The sequence below is a fragment of the Xiphophorus hellerii genome, chromosome 9, assembly GCF_003331165.1.
Source record: "Xiphophorus hellerii strain 12219 chromosome 9, Xiphophorus_hellerii-4.1, whole genome shotgun sequence".
NCBI lineage: Eukaryota > Metazoa > Chordata > Actinopteri > Cyprinodontiformes > Poeciliidae > Xiphophorus > Xiphophorus hellerii.
In genome coordinates this window covers 11279479-11298939 of record NC_045680.1, presented here as the reverse complement: position 1 = coordinate 11298939, position 19461 = coordinate 11279479, and the positions used below count along the sequence as shown (strand labels likewise).

General features: G+C 37.4%; 1 protein-coding gene across 1 annotated transcript in view; it reads left to right on the top strand.

Annotated features, from left to right (window-relative positions):
• The first annotated feature begins 2961 nt into the window (after positions 1–2961).
• The window catches only part of rnf13 (ring finger protein 13), a 35419-nt gene continuing 18919 nt past the window's right edge, over positions 2962–19461 (top strand). Inside the window, exons 1-4 of the mRNA XM_032572296.1 lie at positions 2962–3186; positions 4201–4449; positions 4600–4680; positions 14285–14407. Coding sequence (XP_032428187.1) covers positions 4336–4449; positions 4600–4680; positions 14285–14407 — 318 coding nt within the window. The 5' untranslated portion in view covers positions 2962–3186; positions 4201–4335. The remainder of the gene's footprint in view (positions 3187–4200; positions 4450–4599; positions 4681–14284; positions 14408–19461) is intronic.

Sequence of the window (19461 nt, the reverse complement as noted above, 5' to 3'; positions counted from 1 at the left end):
CCAGGATTTCTCTGATTTGCAATGAAAAGGCTTTGAAATGTTTTTGTAGCACACACAGATAAAGTGAAAACATCTGCATTTCTGTTCATCACAAACAAGTTGTTTGCGACTTACAACAGGACATTTTTTCCAAACTGAAGCTTCATATGGCCATCAACTGTACACATGACCAGTTTTCTTTTATCTTAAAGCAGTAATAACACTTTCCTGCACATGACACCTTGTGACCAAGTTCAATGATTCATCCTTGCGAGGAAATATCACACACACACACAAGTTCAGTATTGATAAGAGTATCTGACGAACCCTGTATACAAATTCTGTACAGTATTAATAATTTTCTCCTCTATCTTGACTGTGTATAAATATTGCTTTATCATTATTTCAGTGGTTTTCCAGTTGCAGCTCAGGACAGGAGTTAGCATATTAGCAGAGACAGCGATCACAAGACTGAAGGTTCCACAAGTGTGTTAACTTGAATGAGCGAGTCTCATCGGAAATGTGGTTCACACCCCAACGGTTCCACACCAGCCTTTTCTTCAGACAAAACAGATCTAATCCATCATTGTTTTGAAGGTTTGAGTGAGGTGGATTCTTTCTTTCTTTCCTTCTTTCTTTCTTTCTTTCTTTCTTTCTTTCTTTGTGGTGTTTTAATAATGTCATATGTTCTGTGGTTGATAGAAAGCTGGTTTTCAATCCAATGTTTGCATGAAAGAATGAACTAAATGCTGTCGAAATGTATTTTTATTGAAAAATAAATGTGGTGTTAAAAATCAAAAAAAAAATCTTTCTTTCTTTCTTTCTTTCTTTCTTTCTTTCTTTCTTTCTTTCTTTCTTTCTTTCTTTCTTTCTTTCTTTCTTCTTTTTTTCTTTCCTTCTTTTTATTTCTTCTCTTTCGTTCTTCTTTTTCAATATTTTTTTTTCTTACTTCCCTTCCTTTTCTTTCTCTTTCTTTTCTTTCCTTCTTTCTCCCACTTTCCTTCTCTTCCTTTCTTCTTTCGCTTGTTCATCCACTTTTATTGTTCTTTTGCCAAATCAAAGCTATATTTATTTCAAGCCTACTGCTGCGCTGTTCTCTTTTCATTTACATAATAAGTAGTGGAGTGAAAAAATATTTGCTTCTTTACAGATTTCCTCTGCTTTTGCTTGTTTTAATTTTAGATAACTTTGTTAATGTAAAATGCAATTTAAAAACAATTACATTTATTTAGTAAGGAGGAAAAAAGCTACTCAAAGCAAACTGCCTCTATATGTGAAACGCATTAAATAACTGAATAACCAAATGTTTGGATTCAGTTTCACAAGATATAATGAGGTCTAACCCAGCTTTGTTGACCTGTAGAACTTGATGAATCCCATGAAGCTTGGAAAAAATGTGGCAAAATATTTGACAGAAATTGCCCTTTCTAAAATGTGTCCGATTTAACTGGGGTATAACTAGCATATTTAAAAAAAAATAAAATAAAATAGAACAAAATGACAACACATGGTGGCAGTAGAGGAATATTCTTGGATGCTATTTTTTTTTATAACAAAAACTCCTGATAGAAATTATAACTTTCAAAATACTTTTTAGATTTTCATGTCACCATTGCAATATACACAATAAAATGTGACAATATTTTAAGTCTGTTTTGCCCATTCCTAACTCTAGGGCAGACAAAATATTTGCTGAAGGGATTATATTAGGTGCCTTGATTAAAGTATTCATACCTTTTGCTTATTTTCTTTCTTTCTTTTTTTTTTTTTTTTACATTTTGTTGCATTATAAATAAGTATAAATATAGATATCAATATATGTTATTGGAGTTTTATGTGACACACTACCATAGAGTAGCTCATAATGTTCTGAAGTGGATGAAAAATGGCACGTTTTTGGAGTTTTAAAATTACTATTAAATAATTAAGTGAACTTTGAAGGTCAATAGAGGCACAATGCATTTTATTTAGGGTGAAGTGAGTCTGAAAACATGTCGAATCTCATGTCAGCAAACAAACCAAATGAATCCTGCCACTGCATATATCTGAAATAAATTTTGAAAAGCTATAGTAAAAAAATCACTGGAAAAGTGATTTCCAGATTTATGTAATTCAGTGTAATTATGACCTACTACTATTCAAAATCTGTGCAGCGTTTTAAAGTCTATAAATTTAAGAATTTAAGAAAACAGGCTGCAACCTGGTGTGTACCTTTTGGTCTTGGGATCAATCATTATTGCTCTCCGCGTGTCTGATTAGTTTATGTTGGAGCTGTGACCTTTGCCTTCTAAAGCAGGTAAGTAGAGGATAATCAAAGAAACATACGCAATTTATCAATGATGTCCTTATTATTGCTCTCCACGTGTCTGATTAGTTTATGTTGGAGCTGTGACTTTTGCCTTCTAAAGCAGGTAAGTAGAGGATAATCAAAGAAACATACGCAATTTATCAATGATGTCCTTATTATTGCTCTCCACGTGTCTGATTAGTTTATGTTGGAGCTGTGACCTTTGCCTTCTAAAGCAGGTAAGTAGAGGATAATCAAAGAAACATACGCAATTTATCAATGATGTCATTATTCACCCCATGTTATTGTCAATGTACTGAATAATAACAATTTAATGTAATTTAATATAGCCAAATAACGAAGTTGCATCTTATTGTCTATAGATCGTGCTCAATACTTAAAACTCATTGTTCACTGGTTAATTTTTTACTCTTCTTGTTGTACTGTAAGCCCTCACAGTAAAGTGCAATTATTGAGCAATTCTTGCTTTTATCTTAAATAAATCAATTATTACAATGATCAGGTCTGCTGATGGTCAAATATCGACCTCTCACTCAGCTCATGAGACTGCAAAAGGCAGCGGATTGTTGCTAGCGTGTCACGTGGATCTGTTTATGTCCTTAGTCTCTTCCGGGATTGGATGACTGACGGGACTTTCGTCCAATCAGAGGCTGAGGGTGGATCGCCGCAGGGGGCGGAAGTTGTTGCTCTCACATGAGAAGGGAAAAGAAGCTAACGGCGAGGATTAAACTGTAACGTTTATGGTCATACTCATCGAGCTCCTCGTCCAAACGGAATGTGTAGCATCTGTTGTCATCACTTTTGGGTTTGTTCCTTAACGCGATGCGCAGTAAAAGATTGTAATGCCGCAGACAGCTGGTAGTTTCTTGGAAAAGGCAAAGATACGTGCAGAAAAAGAGGTAAACACCCAGAAAGGGGGCTAGCTGCTTGTGCTAGCCTTATGCTAAATTGCTCTGTTTTGGTCGCCGACATCAACAATTTAAGAGGGTAAACATTGATTCTTGCACAAGTACTGTCCTGATCATGTAATGCTTAGCGTTATTGTGATTGTATCAATTTCTTTGCACCGACACGCGTGTAATTATTAATGTCCGATTTAGTTTAATGGTAGTTTAGACTTATGGCCATGTTTTGTCATTTGCGGTTTCCCCTCTTGGCTTTTAGTAATCAGATCATGATCTCATCGTTACTTTGGAAAATGTGATCACGGTCACTTGATGTTCAGTCATCATTTGACCATTCCTCTTACAAAAGATGTTGTCCTCACTTCCCTATTATAGAGCCTTTGTTATGCAGGAGATATAGGGAATGCCAATCAACTGTACGACAATCAAGCAGTTGAATGTCAGCAGCAGACTCGATAATCATAACATATGTACTAAACATAAGTGAAATGATTTTTCATGTGTGTCTGACATATAATTATAAGAAGATAGAGTTCAGGCTAGGAGTAATAAGAAATCATTAGAATTGTAATAGTATTTTAAATGGTTGGCGTTAGTTTTTCCAATAAGAAAAAGAAAAGCCACATTCAGGAAATAAAAAATGTCTTTTTGCATATGATGTTTTCATCCAGGAAAGCTTGCTAAAGTTGCTACTGCTAGCATTCTCTCTCTGCTTTTTATGTGACTCTTTAACAGTTTGGTTTGCAGCATGTTTTTCTTACTTTTGTGGTTAGTTATATATAGATAAAACTTACAGAAAATATATTATTCACATTTATGGATGTTGTGCTTCCCTTGGAATGCCAACATTTTTAATACCTACTGTTGCAGCTGCACCGTTAGCGCTGCTTTCAGACATCCAAGCTCCCATTAAGCAGGTCATCTGACACAGACAGACAGGAAGCTGCAGCAGCCAACACAGTCTCACTCTACTTACACAAATATCCCTGTATTTTCTATCTTTTTCAGGTGTGACGACCACAGCTGACATCAGGGAGCCCTGCTGCTGGCCAGTCTGCGTGGCCATTTGAGTATATGTGCTTCTGGTTTTGTATGTTAATGAGCGAGTGGCATAGAAGCTGGGGATTGTAAGGTGATGCCAAAATGCTGCTGTCTCTGGGAATGCTGATGCTCTCCGCCACCCAGGTTTACACCATCTTCACCGTCCAGCTTTTCGCCTTCCTCAACCTGCTGCCAGTGGAGGCCGACATCACTGCTGTAAGGAATACAAGATACAAAAAAACACACAAATTGACATTATTTTTGATCAGATTAGAATAACTAATTTATTGTTGTGTTTTATGACTTTGAGCAGTCATTGTGCTGCAGTTGTGTTTAAATACTGAATTTATTTTTGCTTTATTTCAGTACTCCTTTGATAACAAAACCGAAACCTTCGACGACATGCCTGCTCGGTTCGGCTACCGGCTCCCCAGCGATGGACTTAAGGTGAGTGTTTGAGGATCAGCTGTTGTTCTTATCAGTTCTGAGTTTCGGGGATCCCTTGCAGACTTGAAATATATTTAATATTTTTATTTACCATTTATAAAATTAGGAACACTGACTGAATCTGCCCAGACTTTATTCCTTTAATCAATGATTTAATGGATGCAGATAAAATAAATAAATAAGTTGATCTTTTTAAACTGATCTGTATTCAGGTAATATTGTTTGTCTTTGATTCACCACATCAAAACTCAGGTTTTGGTCCAAGTCAGTTATTGTTGTGATTTTTGAGTATCAGACAGAATAAATGCACACACATTCAAAATCACAAAAGGATAATTTCACAGGTTTTTTTTATTTTTTATTTTTATGTCTTCCTGAACTGGACCTTTATGTTCTTAAACAGGGTTTTTAGCCACAAAAGTGTCAGATAAATAACTATTCATAAGTCATGATTTTACAAGTATAAGTATGCTGATCCATTTTTTAAGGTGCCTCAAAAGCCATAAAGTAACTCTTTACCACGCATACAAACTAGATACATAATTCAGTGTTGTATTGTTTCGTGATTTGTGGAAGCTGTAGATAAAAATCTGACAAAGTTAGTTTTACGTTTAAAAATACAGAATGTTACAAAAACAGATGGAAAAAACTACAATGGTATGTCTGGACATGTGGAATTGTGAAATTGGTTCTTTATTGAATTATTATTATTATTTCCTTAATGCTTTTCTGAAGGTTTCAAAGTCTCCAACATTTAAACTCAAGCAAACTCAATGCAGTAACAGTGGGTATCTTCCTAAAGTAAACCTTTAAAGGTTTTGTAAAATTTCCATGGTGACATTTGAAAAAGTGTAGAAACCTTCAGATTCTCTTTAAGAAAGCTTCATTAGAGAGTCAAAACTATTTAATTTCAATGTGTTGTTGTTCAGTTGTTTTTGTTGTTTTGATCTCTTTGTATCCCATAATTAGCAGCCCTCACAGAAGTTGATCCACTAAGCTCCCAAACAGAGGGGGTGATTCATGTCTGCTATCTAAGCTGGCCATTGTAATGATTCCCACAGGCAAGAACTTGTTGATGTTGCACAAAAAGGCTTTTCATTCAAATAGACAAGTTGATGGAGAAATATGTAATGCCTTGTTTTATGTTTGTTGGTGTTTGGACAATCACAGTTTGTAACACTAACAAATTAGTGTGTGCAATGTTTATCATCATTATGTGTGTTGTAAACTATAATCTTAGCAATGACACCAAGGTATGATTTTAAATTTGAAAGTCTTGCGTTGTCACATTTTTTTTCCAAGTATACAGTTTCATTGGATTCATTACCTGTGAAGTGGAGAAAAATATTTATGATCAGATGGATAATTATAAATGCAGATGCACTCATAGGGATTTTGTGGCTGATATTTTGATATGCAGTTTTTGTAAAGCTTTAATCTGTCTATTCCAAGAATTAAAGGTATAAAATAAGGGAAGATTAAAACAAAGGTCTGTCTATACTAGAGAGTAGTCGTAAAACAGTTTTTAGTTTTTTTTTTTTTGTATTTTAAAACAAAAACAAAATTATTTGCTGATGGATTTTCGTTAGCATTTGATATTAAGGACCGGTGAGGTTAGCACATCTAGCATAAAAAAGAAAAAGCAGTCTCTGGGTGCATCCCCTTTAAAATAAATATAATTATATAAATTGAGATCTGTAAAGGCCGTCCACATTTGTAATTTTAACATGCTTCAAACAGAGGTAGGAACCATAAAAAAGATCAACTTTGCTGCATTTCACTTAGTCTTCCTGGAAGCTTTCTCTCGCTTTCTTGCAGCCTGAAGGAACATGTCTGAACATAAAAAAAACAATTTCATTTTAAACAGCTTTTCACATCTTTTCTTCTTCTGACCTAATTCTTAACACCTAACTGGTATCAACCATATCTAATTTTCTCCCCAGTAACAGCTTACACTCTGTAAAATGTTGTTGTCAGTACAGACTGGCAGCTCTTAAGAAGAAATATTATAAATAATATAAAAGTCATCTGTTCCCAGTCAACAGCTCATTTCTCTCTGTGTTTTCAATTATAAATAGATTGAACATCTGAAGAAGCCTAAACGAGTTAACACCTTTATCTAAAGTGCATGACATAACCATCCTGTTACCAGGTTTTCTTTCTCAGATCAAAAATACTCATGGAGATTATTTTTTTTGTACTTCAATCAGTTTGAAAGTGACTCACATCAACCCAGAAAAACTAAAAGGATTATCATACAGTCAATGCACTTTGTTTATGTGTGGGAGAATATTAGTATTGCGTAACAACAGGATTAGTCTCTCTGTTTTCCGTTTTAAATTATTTCTAATCTCTGTGTTTCATCGATCTCCTTTCTTTACCTCTGGCCTCATGTTGCTGTTCGGAGGGACAAAAAGCTTCAACGTCACACATACTCGCTGCTCAGGTGTCTGAGGGCTTCCAAAATTACTCCCTTCACTTGCTGCCTATATTTGTCTCTGTCTGGTTGCGTTTGGCAGCAGGCTGTCACAGTCTGTGATTTTTACAGCTGCACGGAATAACATTTTGTTGTCCAATGTAGCCCAGAAATCAACTTCGAGAAGGAAAGTTTTTGTTTTTTTTCTGGTCATGGAGGACATTTGCCTAGAGTTGTAAAATCTGTGTTTTCATATTGGTTCATCCCTAAAAAAATGCTCATGTTTTTGACATGTTTGGGAAAAGTTAGGTTTCAAACTTCTGGTTTAGGGTGATTTGCAGTAATGCATAACTGGAGGACTATAGTCCTCCAGTTATGGAGGACTATAGTCCTCCAGTTATGCATTACTTTGTCTGTTGCTCTATTATATTAGATCCCAGCAAAAAGCAAAGGATTTGAGTTTGTAATATGACAAGATCTGAAAATCTCCCAAGAGCTGTGAATCATTTTTTAAGGCTGTGTATTGGATATTTACTTTCTTTACTAAGAACTGCTAAAAGTTTATTGTAATATAATACTGTAAGTTTACAATTGTTTTAATCTCCAGAGAAACATTTGGCATCACAAGACGACACGAGCCTGTTTATTTCCTGATGATTCCCCACAGGGAAGACGGCTGCATACAGAGCCCTTCCTGTTTCCAGTTGCACAACTCTGTGTTTACAATCAGCACAGCCTCTGCTCCAGACAGCTCTAGGCCTGTGCTGCTCACCAAATGTATTCACCAGATCAAACCGTTTTATTGGTAACTTTAATTCTGTTAATTATGCCTGCTGGCATAATTAAGTTTAGATGCAAAACATTTTTTTATGAAGTCATTGTTTCACTTTTTTCTAGAAATAATTTCATTAAAGCTAAAAACTTTCTAGAGTACCATGCGATTTTAGAGGTGGCGAGTTGATTTTGTTGCAAAAATTTCCTTGAGAAACATCGGATTTGTTTAAGTTCCCAATTTCTACGGGTGTTCTAGATAAGGCTCGGCGTAAAAGCAAACACGAAGGTCTCGTTCACGTGGAAAAATCAAGCTAGTTGCTTGATTTGAGGTGTTTTTATATTAGACAGTGCATATAAAATCACAGCTTATAAATAATCCTGATCCTCTTGAAGCAGAACTATGTTTAATTTGGTCTTTTTTGTTTCCGTTCTATTCATTTGCTTTCTTTCAGTTCTGAAAACGGTTGACTGTCTGTCAGATTTCTTTTTAAAAGCTTGTGTCATTAGCAACACTGATTAATTAAAGACATTGTTACTAACAGGTAGGAAAAACATTGTGAAATAAACCAAAATAAATGTTTAATACAATATTTTTAACCCAAAAGTCAGATTTCTCTCTGAATGTTTTTCTACAAGTTGTAAATATGGAAGGGGACAGAGAAATCAAACTGCATCTGTTACTATTATTTCTCAGTGATTCTCAGTAGCTTTTTTTAGTAAATGCTTTTAAAGTTTGCTTCACTTGACCTACATGAAAGAATTAAATAGTTTTGATTTTAGGCCTTTGTTTTCATGCAGACTAAAAACAGCACTATGCTTTTCACACAGAGTCCAGAGTGTCAGACAAATTGACAGACAAAAGACTCAATATGGTGACAGTACAAACAGAAAAGCTTTGTGCAAACAATGAGTCAAACTGTTGACTTGCTGTTTAGCTTCAAATGGTCCAGGTTTTTTTTTTTTTTTTTTACTCGGTCTACTTCTATATTACCAATTCACACTTTTTTTTACTCAGGGGAAATTTTTTCTCACCATTTTTTTGCAGAATTAATTTTATTCTATCAATTTGGAGCACAAAGAGCTTGTTTAAGGTCATCCCACACCATCTCATTTAAATGTAATTCCAGTCTTTGACTAGGCCACTTAAAAACCTTTATTGTGTTTATTTTTTAAACCACTTATGCTTAACTTGTTGCTATGCTTTGGTGTCTGATGCATAGCTAAAGCATGCTTGAGCACAAATGGCTAGACTTTGTCATTCAAGATTTTCTGCTAGGAGGCAGATTTTAGGGCTCTGATATTTATACCAAGTCGTCCAGGTCCTGAAGTAGTCCCAGATCATCACACTACCACCACCCTGTTTCAGTGTCATTGTGACTTTTCTAAAATGCTGTTAGTTTTAAGCCAGATGCAGCCACACTTTAAACATTTGTGTATGGCAAAACTCAAACTAAAACAGATAAAATCTGTGAGGTGGAAAATACTTTTTCACTACACTGCAATTCCGGCAGCCAGTTCTGCTCACGCACTAATGGCATTTCTTGCTCAATTATATTTAAATTGAGGCGTGAAATCTCAAAAAGCCCTGAGGTCATCCTGGGTTTTCTGTAGCTTCCTGCTCAAGTGTGCAAATAAGTGAATTCATTTCAATTCCAGGAGAAATGTCAAATGTTCAAACCGTGAAAGCACTTAAACAGTTTAGTCAGTAGCGAGTCATTATTGCCGTTCTGCGCCTGCAGCAGTCACGTGTCTCTTTTTCTTGTTCTGGCGAAAGCACAGAAATGACCTGATCACCTCTACTCACTTAAGCAAGCTTTGTACTCCAGCTGAACTGGTTGTTGCAGAAAAGTTTCTCTAGCCTGGAAATTCCTCCCTTTCTTGCTTTTGCTGGGAGATGTTTTTGACACATCGGCTGCATGCCGCGATTAACCAGGTGTTGGACAGAAAGCGGGGCATTGTTTTTGCAAGTTCTTCTGTTCTGCTTTTTGTCAGTTTGCAACAGACGTCTGCAACCTTTACAACCAAACACACTTTTGCACTAAGTCCAGCTAAATATAACTCATTCACTCCAACATGGGATTTTAATATTTGTGGAGAATGCTAAAAACACACTTGTAGTATCATTCTGTCATGATTAAATAAAGCTACATATTGTATAATAACAAATGCTAAAACCTGCATTTGTTATTATACCATATGATATAAAAGCATTAGTTGACTCTTGCTTTTATCCAAGGTTATCGAGAGCCAGTGAAAGGCCCGTGTTTCCAGTTTATATGAATGTCTTCCACGAGAGAAAATTAGAAAAGTTATAATTGTCTGGATCTCTGGATTGCTTGTGTAATCCCAGTAATTTGTTAGTACAAGTGTTTTAGCTGGAGAAAACATGGCGGACATTAGCGCCAGGGTCAGCTGCCATTGTAGACCTGTACATTTGGAAACCAGCACAGATGGACCAGTTCCTATTTTTGTGGGTCTCACTAACTGCTGGGGCATCTGGAGGGAAATTCTTAGTTCTCTGCGCCAACATGCCAGGTATACTTTCTACTAGGGCATAGGTCAGCTTATAGCCAAAGAAGCATTTTTTTTTACCATTTTGTACTTCTTTTTTTTTTTTAAGTGAAACCTTGTGTCCCAGCTGGTGATTTCCAGTCATTTTTCATAAGGTTCAGATTTCACTGTAAGGAAATGTGGTGATGTGATGCTAACAGATACTACACTAAATTGTCTCTAGAGAAGGTTTTTTGTGAATCTCGGAATCTGTGTGCGCTAACCAAAGCAGAGGGAAGTGTTTAGTTTTGTTCCTGTTTTAAACAATTTTGCTAGAAGTTACAAAATCAAACACTTCGCTTCTGTGGTTTGACTAAGTGGCTCATGCAGTGAATGTGGGGGATCAGTCCTGGCCCGATCAAGTGATCAAGTCTTATTTCTGGTTTCGCTGGGTTTTTCTACCTACTTTAGGGGATTTCCAGAAAAATGTCCTCATTCTCCATCCATGTTTTCTCAGCAGACTATAACCCAGACACAACATGATTCAGATTACGTTCATTCACTTCCTCCCACCTATAAAGGTATTCAGTAAGAGGGCTTGTGGTCCGTGAAGCATCCTGGACATGTAGACACTGTGCAGTCATATAATTATTGTTGTTGGCTAAATGCACGGTCTGTACGAGCGTCTAAAGATGAGCTCTGCAGCTCTGTGTGCACGCAGTCTGCTATGGATCCCAACATCAACTAATCTGAGCCTGAGGTCGCTCGAGCTCTTAACCTGCTCTCAGGAAGCCTCGGTCAGTCCTCCAGCAATCTAACCAAATCTATTGATTTTAGTCTTCCAACTAGCAGCAAAGCTTCAAACAAGCCTGATAGGGTGCATCGCTCTGACAGGATTAAATGTAATCCCTGTGAAATCATTTGGAAGAAATCCTCCCCTCCTCTCACTCGCCTGTGGAGCGACGGAGCAACATGAAATCCCCTCTGTTTGTCAGCTCTGTGGGTATAAAGCATTCATATCACATAAATCGTTTTACATTTTGTCACAATGCAACTGCAGAATGACTTAGAAATAAAAAAATATATATATTAGCATTCATTAACATTCGGCTCCCTTTACTGTCTCTAAACAATAAAGTCCAGTGCAGCCAGTTTTCTAAGTTTCTTCTTTAAAGTTGATACATTTTAAAAAATGAACAAATATGAACAGAAACCAAACACATACCCACAGGAATGGTCTGGATGTGAAATGATTAATCGGATTAATTATAATGACTCGATTATTGAAATGATGGTCAACTCATTTAGTAATTGATTAACTGGACTCAAAAAAAAGGGTCTGAAAGGACAACACACTCATGTTTGAGTTTCATTTTCTTTTTTAAAAAATGAATGGGATTTTTTTTATTTGCATCATTCAATGTATTTTGCATTGCATGATGCAGTGGTTAAATAACTTTGTTTATATGATTAATTATCAGGATAATTGATAAAATAAAATAAACGTTAGTTGCAGCTCTACACAGGTCAGTCAGAAGGTTACGTAAATGTTTATAACAGGACTAGGATATAAAACAACATAACTGCAAACCAAGCAAGACATGGCCGTCTACCTAAATGGACGGACCTTGTACGCGAGAAGAGCATCAATCAGAGAAGCAGCTAGAGGCCCATGGTGACTCTGGAGGAGCTGCAGAGATTCGAGGTTCAGGAGGGAGAATCTGGTGACAGGACATCTATTAGTGATGCACAAAACGACTCTGGCATCGGCAGAAGAGTGACAGTCGTGCTGTAATTGTTATTTTGGCTTAACTTTAATTGGACCAGACCCAGACGACTTTATTTTTTTAATATATTAGCAATTATCTTTTTTATGTAGTGGAACTTTGGCTACATTTTAAAACAGAATGAGTTATCACAGAATTCAAGTTTGTGTTTAAATGTTTACCTACAGAATGGTGTTAACCTTAAAAAACAGTTTCTTGTATTTAGCTATTTATTTTTCATTGCAGATGATAGCAGTGAGACGTTTGGCTCCTCAGTTCTTGTCTCTCCAGATCTTACAGGCAGCACAATTACAGTTAATAACCCTTAAAGATCGGATTCATGACTCGATCACAGCAGAACATGCAAAAATCTGATCTCAGATAAGAACATTTTCAAACTGTGGCTGAACGTTTCATTCTCAAATAGTTATGCTTTTCTTTTCTGCCTTTTAGACATGGATAGTTTAATGATTCATCTCTTGGACATGGTGCTGTCACGAGTCACGCATTCGTCACTTATCTGCTCCTTAAACTCTGGCCTTCTCAGATACATTGATTTGTTCATTAGAAGCTGCAGAGAAAGCTTACTTCATGAGCTTCATGAGTATTTCTAGAGTTAAGTAATGCTTAACTCTTAGCTCTAATTACCTCATTAGGCTGCCGTGCTTATCCCAGTGTTTGTCTAAAGTTAATATCTTTACTGAATAAGAAGAAGAAACTTCCTCCCAGTCTGTTTCCAGGATGGCTCCTCCTTCCCCTTTAGCTTCCTGTCTCTCAGCCTGATGCTGTCTCTGCATCCTGCGGTGTTTGCATGTGCATCTCAGTATTTATTTTCCCTCAACAGAGGGCACTCTTGCTTTTGGTTTGTTTGGAATAGGAATGTAAGGCAGTGGCACAGTGACATCATTTAGCAGCGGCTGCACTGGAGGCACCCAGAGGTGATGTTGTTGTAGGCACTGGGTGATTCCTCACATTCCTTCTTCTCCATTTCCTGCAGAATGTAGTCTCTATATCTCAAGTTTTGCTCAAGTTAAACCACAGCGACACGGTGCAGATTTCGTCCTCCTGCTGGGTTACAGACGGCTGTGTGAATGCGATGCATCACTTTGGTCATTATTCAATTGCTGCTAGTACTACGTCAGTGTGGCATCCAGCCAGATGTGCTCAGAGGAAATGGGTTTGCTGCAAGCTGACGCGGGCCTTATGTGTGTGAGAGAAAGAGTTGACTCCTCAGTTTGTTGTGCCAGGTTTGAAAGCCCCAGCTTTCTAAGAGAGAGGTAGACGCAGAGTCCCACTGCGATCCACACTTCCTGTCTTCCTCTGGTGTTAGTTACACTTGCATAAGCGAAGCTGAGGTTTTGAAATGTTCCTAACACTAGGCCATACTCTATTCTCTTGTTTAGAACACCTTACTCCTCTTTAGACTGTAGAGAGTTGTTTTGTTGAGTTGGTTTAACTATTTTTATCTTATTTTTCTCCCCTGTCGTTCTAGAACTGTCTCATTTCTGTCTCTCTGCTGTTTCTCCTTTTGTTCTTGATCACGGCATCGCACCAAAAAGCCCCCTCTTCTCTCATCTTCTCTCTATCTCCTCATCACTCTCTTCAAAGCTGTAGCTGCAAATGGAACAAAAACAGGAAGTCGCAGAGAGGAGCTGTGATAGTGAAATGGAAGAGTCTGAATTTTTCCAGGAAAATCTATGAACAAAAGCTTTATTGACATCAAGCTAACAATATTTCGTATGTGTAGTTTTTCTTAGTTTGGTTTGAAAAGTATCTACTTTCATGTTTTGCCAGATTTATTTCTATCTCTTTTTAAGCCAAGTTGCAGATTAAAACTCGGCTTTCTGTAAGAGTAACATTAACAATGTTTTTAGTTAAATTATCTGATTGCAAATTATATGTTCCTACATATGTTTGAAATAAAGCCTGTAATTGCGCTAATAAACAACTGCTTAGCTTCATTTTAGATGTTACTCTACAATACTAAAATGATCCTTTATGAGTTTTTAACAATAAGCATAGCTGCTTATGCATTTTCTCTTTTATTATGTATTTTATCGAAAAAATTCTTTCTTTGGTGTCATTGGGGAGAAAATGTGCAGATAAACAGGGACAGATGAAGTATTCCTCTTAACCTGCACTCATGCCATTCCCACAGGGTTTCCTGATCGGTGCCCGACCTGAAAATGCGTGTGAGCCCCTCGAACCGCCTCCCAGGGAAAACTTGACGGGCGCCTTCATCGTCCTCATCAAGCGATACGACTGCAACTTCGACATGAAGGTACCAAGTTCAGACTTGCTGGTTTTTGTGAAATCCTCTTTCATGAAACGCCAGCAGCATGATTCCCAGACGTATCAAATTTTATCTTTACATCTGAAAGCAGGTGTCTTGAGCAGTTTATTCAAATATATCCTCCTTGAAACCAAAATGAATAAAACTGACAAAAATTTCTAGAGTAAAATTTATTTATTCAGCTGTGAATTTATAGAGTAAGGCTGCTAAAACCTGATACACACAGAACAGTTTGTGTTGGTTTTCTGTTCATTCGTATCAGCAGGTGGTGTTTCTGAGTTAGTCTGCTCACAGATCGCCCTTGTTGAGGCAGGAAAACAGGAAGTAGCCATTTCCCTAAATACAGTTTCCTGCATGATTGTCCAGCTCATTCTGTCGCCTCTCGGGCTTTTCCTGAGTTTTTTTTTTTTTTTTTTTAATGCTGCGGTCAAAGGAGTTGGAGACATTTTTATCAGATGTGAAACTGACAGCATGGGCGGTAAAGGGCGCTTGTTGTATGATTGTTGAATGATTAAGGAGAACAAAAATATAAAAGTTATAAAACCATGATTGTAAGGGTAATCATGCAATAAACGGAGGTAAATAATTCCACCAATACTTCTGGCTTACAGTGAGGAATTTGGAAACATTATTAATCAGCCTCAGGGTGATTTATGGTGACAGTTTCAAGAGAAGTTTGTCATTACCTGTTTTTTTCCTCATGAGTTGTTGTCTTAAACCATAATAAAGACAAAACTACACTATGCAGTGATCCAAAATAATGAGCCATTTTTTTAAGCACACTCAAACGGCAGATATACTTCTTGTTCACTCAACTTAAGTTGTGTTAATTTATCCTGTAGATAAAATATTCCTGTTGCCATCACACAGGTAAAAGTCTGCACCTTTCATGTGTTATTCCAACTACGTGACCCAAGACAATGTTACAGAATTGCTTAATCTTGCTGGAAGTGGTGCCAACAAAGATCCAGTGGTGGAACTGGTTTGGTGGAAAAAATCCCCCCTGGGCCTTGTGAATTGTCTTGTGACTGTGAGAACTGACTCCTCACACAGGAGCTTCAAACTACCTGTGTCAAAAGACCGGTTTTTAGTTCTCTAACTAAATGGCAGAACAGTGAGGGGAAAAAAATGAAGAACAGAGGGAAAGATGGAGTTAAAATAGTGAGAGCTGAGATGAGTAATAAGAAGCTTGGAATCTGTCTTTGAACTGCTTTCCAGCTCTCCTGCTCACTCTTTCTCTCTGAGCAGGAACTTTTCCACTTCCGTTCTTTTCGCTTTCTTCACTCTGTGTTGAGTCTGATCCACAGAGTCTAACATTTTCCATTTTTTTTATTTACCGTATCGCTCTTTGTCTTCTCCGCCTTGCTGTTATTTCACTCGGTTGCAGCCACGGCCTTATAAGGTCGAACTGCATCACACAAACGCAGAAACATGTTGACAGACTGGGCAGTGATGTGTTTCCTGGACTGGAGTGTAACCAGACTCCACATAACTGTGCACGCTTTCTGACCTGCCTCTGATTGGCTCTTTAACCTTCAACAACTTTCATGTGATGTGATAAAAGTTTATTCTCTTCCTTTCCTTTCTTTCATATTCATTCTGCCTTTTTTTTTTTTTGTTGTGTGTTCACATAAATGACAGCATGTGAGTCTGTACATGTTTAAAGTGCTTTGTTTGCTTTGGATTTACTTGTATGGTCTTGCTATATTCCAGAGGAAAATGGCCACTTTATGTACATTTAATGGACAATAAAGTGGCTTTGTTTATCTTACCTTGTAGATGGTGTCAGTTTTACTGAACTATGTCAAGATGAATTTCAGTCAACAACAGCATCTGATTAACTTTTAAAGAAAGTTTGGCTGACTTTTGTTCAGTATGTTGTAAAACATTCCAACATTTCTGTCACATGATTTGTCTTTTTAGCTTCTTGCTGAACTGTGTGACACGTCGGCATTTCCCTCCATTGTGGAGCAGTTTAATGCATCCTATCTGGTTCTAATTAAACAAAAATTACAGTCGTCTGAAGGTCACTGATTCCGTTAGATAATTTTTATAGTTATGGATGCATGTTGTATTAGCATTAACATAAATATTGGCTGATGTTAGTCATTTTTAACATATCGGTATTGATCTGGTCCGATCCGGGCTGATGCAGTGCTTTGTGAAATTATTCCTGCCTCCTGAACTTTCTCACACTACAAGAATGAAAGTCTCAACATGTATTTCAATGAGATTTAATGAAATATTAAAGAAGTTAGTAATAAAAGTGGATGAATATTTTGAATTGGACCCACCTTTACTCTAATACCCCTAAATAAAACCCAGCGCAACTACCTGGTTTAAGCCATGTGTGGGTGTTCAGCAAACAAAGAGTAAGATGAGACCAAACTTGAACTTTTAGGCCTGAACACATAATCCCCACCATGAAACATAGTGGTGGCAGCATAATGCTGGGGGGTGGATGGAGCTAAATGCTAAATAATAAAGTCCAGGCCTAAAACCAACAAAGACTCACTCAAAAATTGATCTTTACTGACACTACCCATCCAGTCCGTCTGAGCTTGAGCTATTATGCTAAGAAATTGATAACATTTCAGTTTTAAAAGCTGGAGACATATCAGAAACACTTGCAGCTTCAATTACAGGGGAAGGTTTTTCTACAACACATTGACTCACAGGAGCTGCATATAATCAGCCCTGTTTTCATATACGGTCCTAATAAACCATGAATACTTTTACAAAGCACTGTGTCGAAGTTTTCTCTGCTTCAGTACGACAAGGAGACAAAATTAGTAAAGGTTCAGATTGTCTCTAATGAAATTGGTTTAAGTAGATGCTTTTGCATAGAGGAGGTGCAGTCATGATCTATTCTCCTAATGTTGTTTTCAGTCTATAAATAGTGAGTCTTTAAAAATTAATTGGCTCTAAATGTTGCCATAAATTCAAGTTGCAGTGAAGGTAAAACTGGTTGCAGATTTGTTTCTTTTTGGGAAGAATTTTTCTGTTGTTTTATCTCTTTTTTTTCCCTGATTTCTTTCTACATCTCTTCAGTCTGTCTGGGAGATCTGGCTTGAGCCTCTGCCATAATGATCAGTCATACCTGGAGACATCATCACACGGACACACAGCTACAATCTAACAGCTCTTCTCTCTTAGACGCACACATCCACACACACTTCTTCCCTTCCTCACATGGCAGACTTTGTTTCTCCATCACTCGCTTTCCTTTTTCCTCTTATCTTGGCTGTCCCTCGTCTTAACTCTTGTTGGCCATCTCTTGCTCACACATTGATACTACCATGCCGCTGTCGACCCTCCACCCCGTCCTTTCAGTCACACACACCCCATACAAAGGAAAACCCTCCCTCCTTCCTCTTTTCTCCTCTCTTAGCCGGGATCTGTTTCCCCAGAAGCTGCAGGGAAACAAAGGGATAATAGATCCCATCTTGACTGAGAAGAGCCACTTGTCTGTGTGGGTGTTTAGTCCAGGGGTGTCGCCCACCCCCCCTCCAACAAGCTCACTGTGTTGATATATTCTTTCTGTCCTTCAGCAGCATCCAGACGCAATGGCGTTTTAATGGATCCGTGACCGTAATGGCCAATAAAAACACGATAACCCACTTAACCTTCCTTAAAGTGTTAGCATTTCACCTCTATGGAGTATGGCTGCATGTTAAGGGGAGGGGGAGTACATCAGAAGATGCATACAGACTTTTACAGGCATGCCCTCCCCAGTGTGAGGTCAAATGCCGAGGAGTGTGTGTTAGAGTTGGAGAGGGAGCAAAAGGGATCAATTAGAGAGATGTTAATAATCACTCTTTGTGCATTCCTTCATGGCTGCTCTTTTTGAAACAATTCCAGAGGGTGAGGGTTTGAGCTTCCTGTATGGCCGGGACTCTTTGAGGTGTTGGGGGAGCGCCTCGGTGGTGACCTCTCTGACATGGAGGGAGGGGGTCGCACAGGAAACTCCAGAGCTTTTTTTTTCCCCCTGCAATTTCCCTTAAGTCAACACCCTGTTTTAATAGCCGTGCATTTCTTGTTGACTTACCCATTCAGCTCCGTTTTCTCTTTAATGACAGACACACCAGCACATCTGTATATATGAATATTGTCTGTATGTATTGTAGAATAGAAACAGCTTTTATTATACCACAAAAAGGAAAGTTGGGTGTAATAGCAGCATCACATATAAAGGATCACAAAAGAAAGTTCCTAAAGTGTTAAAACAATATATATAATAAACAAGATGAACAATAATAGTAATAATCATATACTGCACAAGACTATAACATAAAAATACGGTGCGTTTATTAGAAAAATGAATCTGACTCACAATCTCATTGTGACGTTTTTCAAAAATTTTACATAATATTCATATTGAACATTAAAAAAGAAAAAGGCTATTTACAATACAGAATATCAGTGTAGAAAACATGTGCAACAACAGCAGAAATGTTATTTAGAAATGAGTAAGAACGGTGTACTCGGATACAAGATCTGTGTAATCATTCAATCTCGTTTTGCTAACCAAAACATTCTTTTGTTCTGTCTCGCAAAGATGAATGATTATACGTTAGAAGCGCAGTGCAAAAAAATATTGCATAATAGCCGTGTGAAAAAAAAACAACACACACACAAAAAAAACACCTACCGGATTGCTGAGCTTTTTTTTTTCCCTCTGGTGGAAATTTCCCAACTTGAGACCTTGGTCGTGCTGTGATTCAGTCGGCAAGGCGCTTTGTGCTGATGCAACATTGTTCACAAAGAAACATGCACATGTAGTTAGATTTAAAACTGGATGAGAAATGTTGTGTGGCTTGCACAGTTCAGGTTTCTGCACGTGTGTTCAATAAGCATTTGCATAGAAAGGGGAGCAACATTTAAAAAATTACACAAGCACATTACTTTGACACTTCTGCAGCTACTATCAGTTCAACAAGATGAGTTTCTATAGTTACAGGAACAGAGGAGATAGCAGTCATTACTTGAACAAAAGGAATAATAGCCTGGTTAGACCCACAGTTGAGCCTAAAGTATTCACA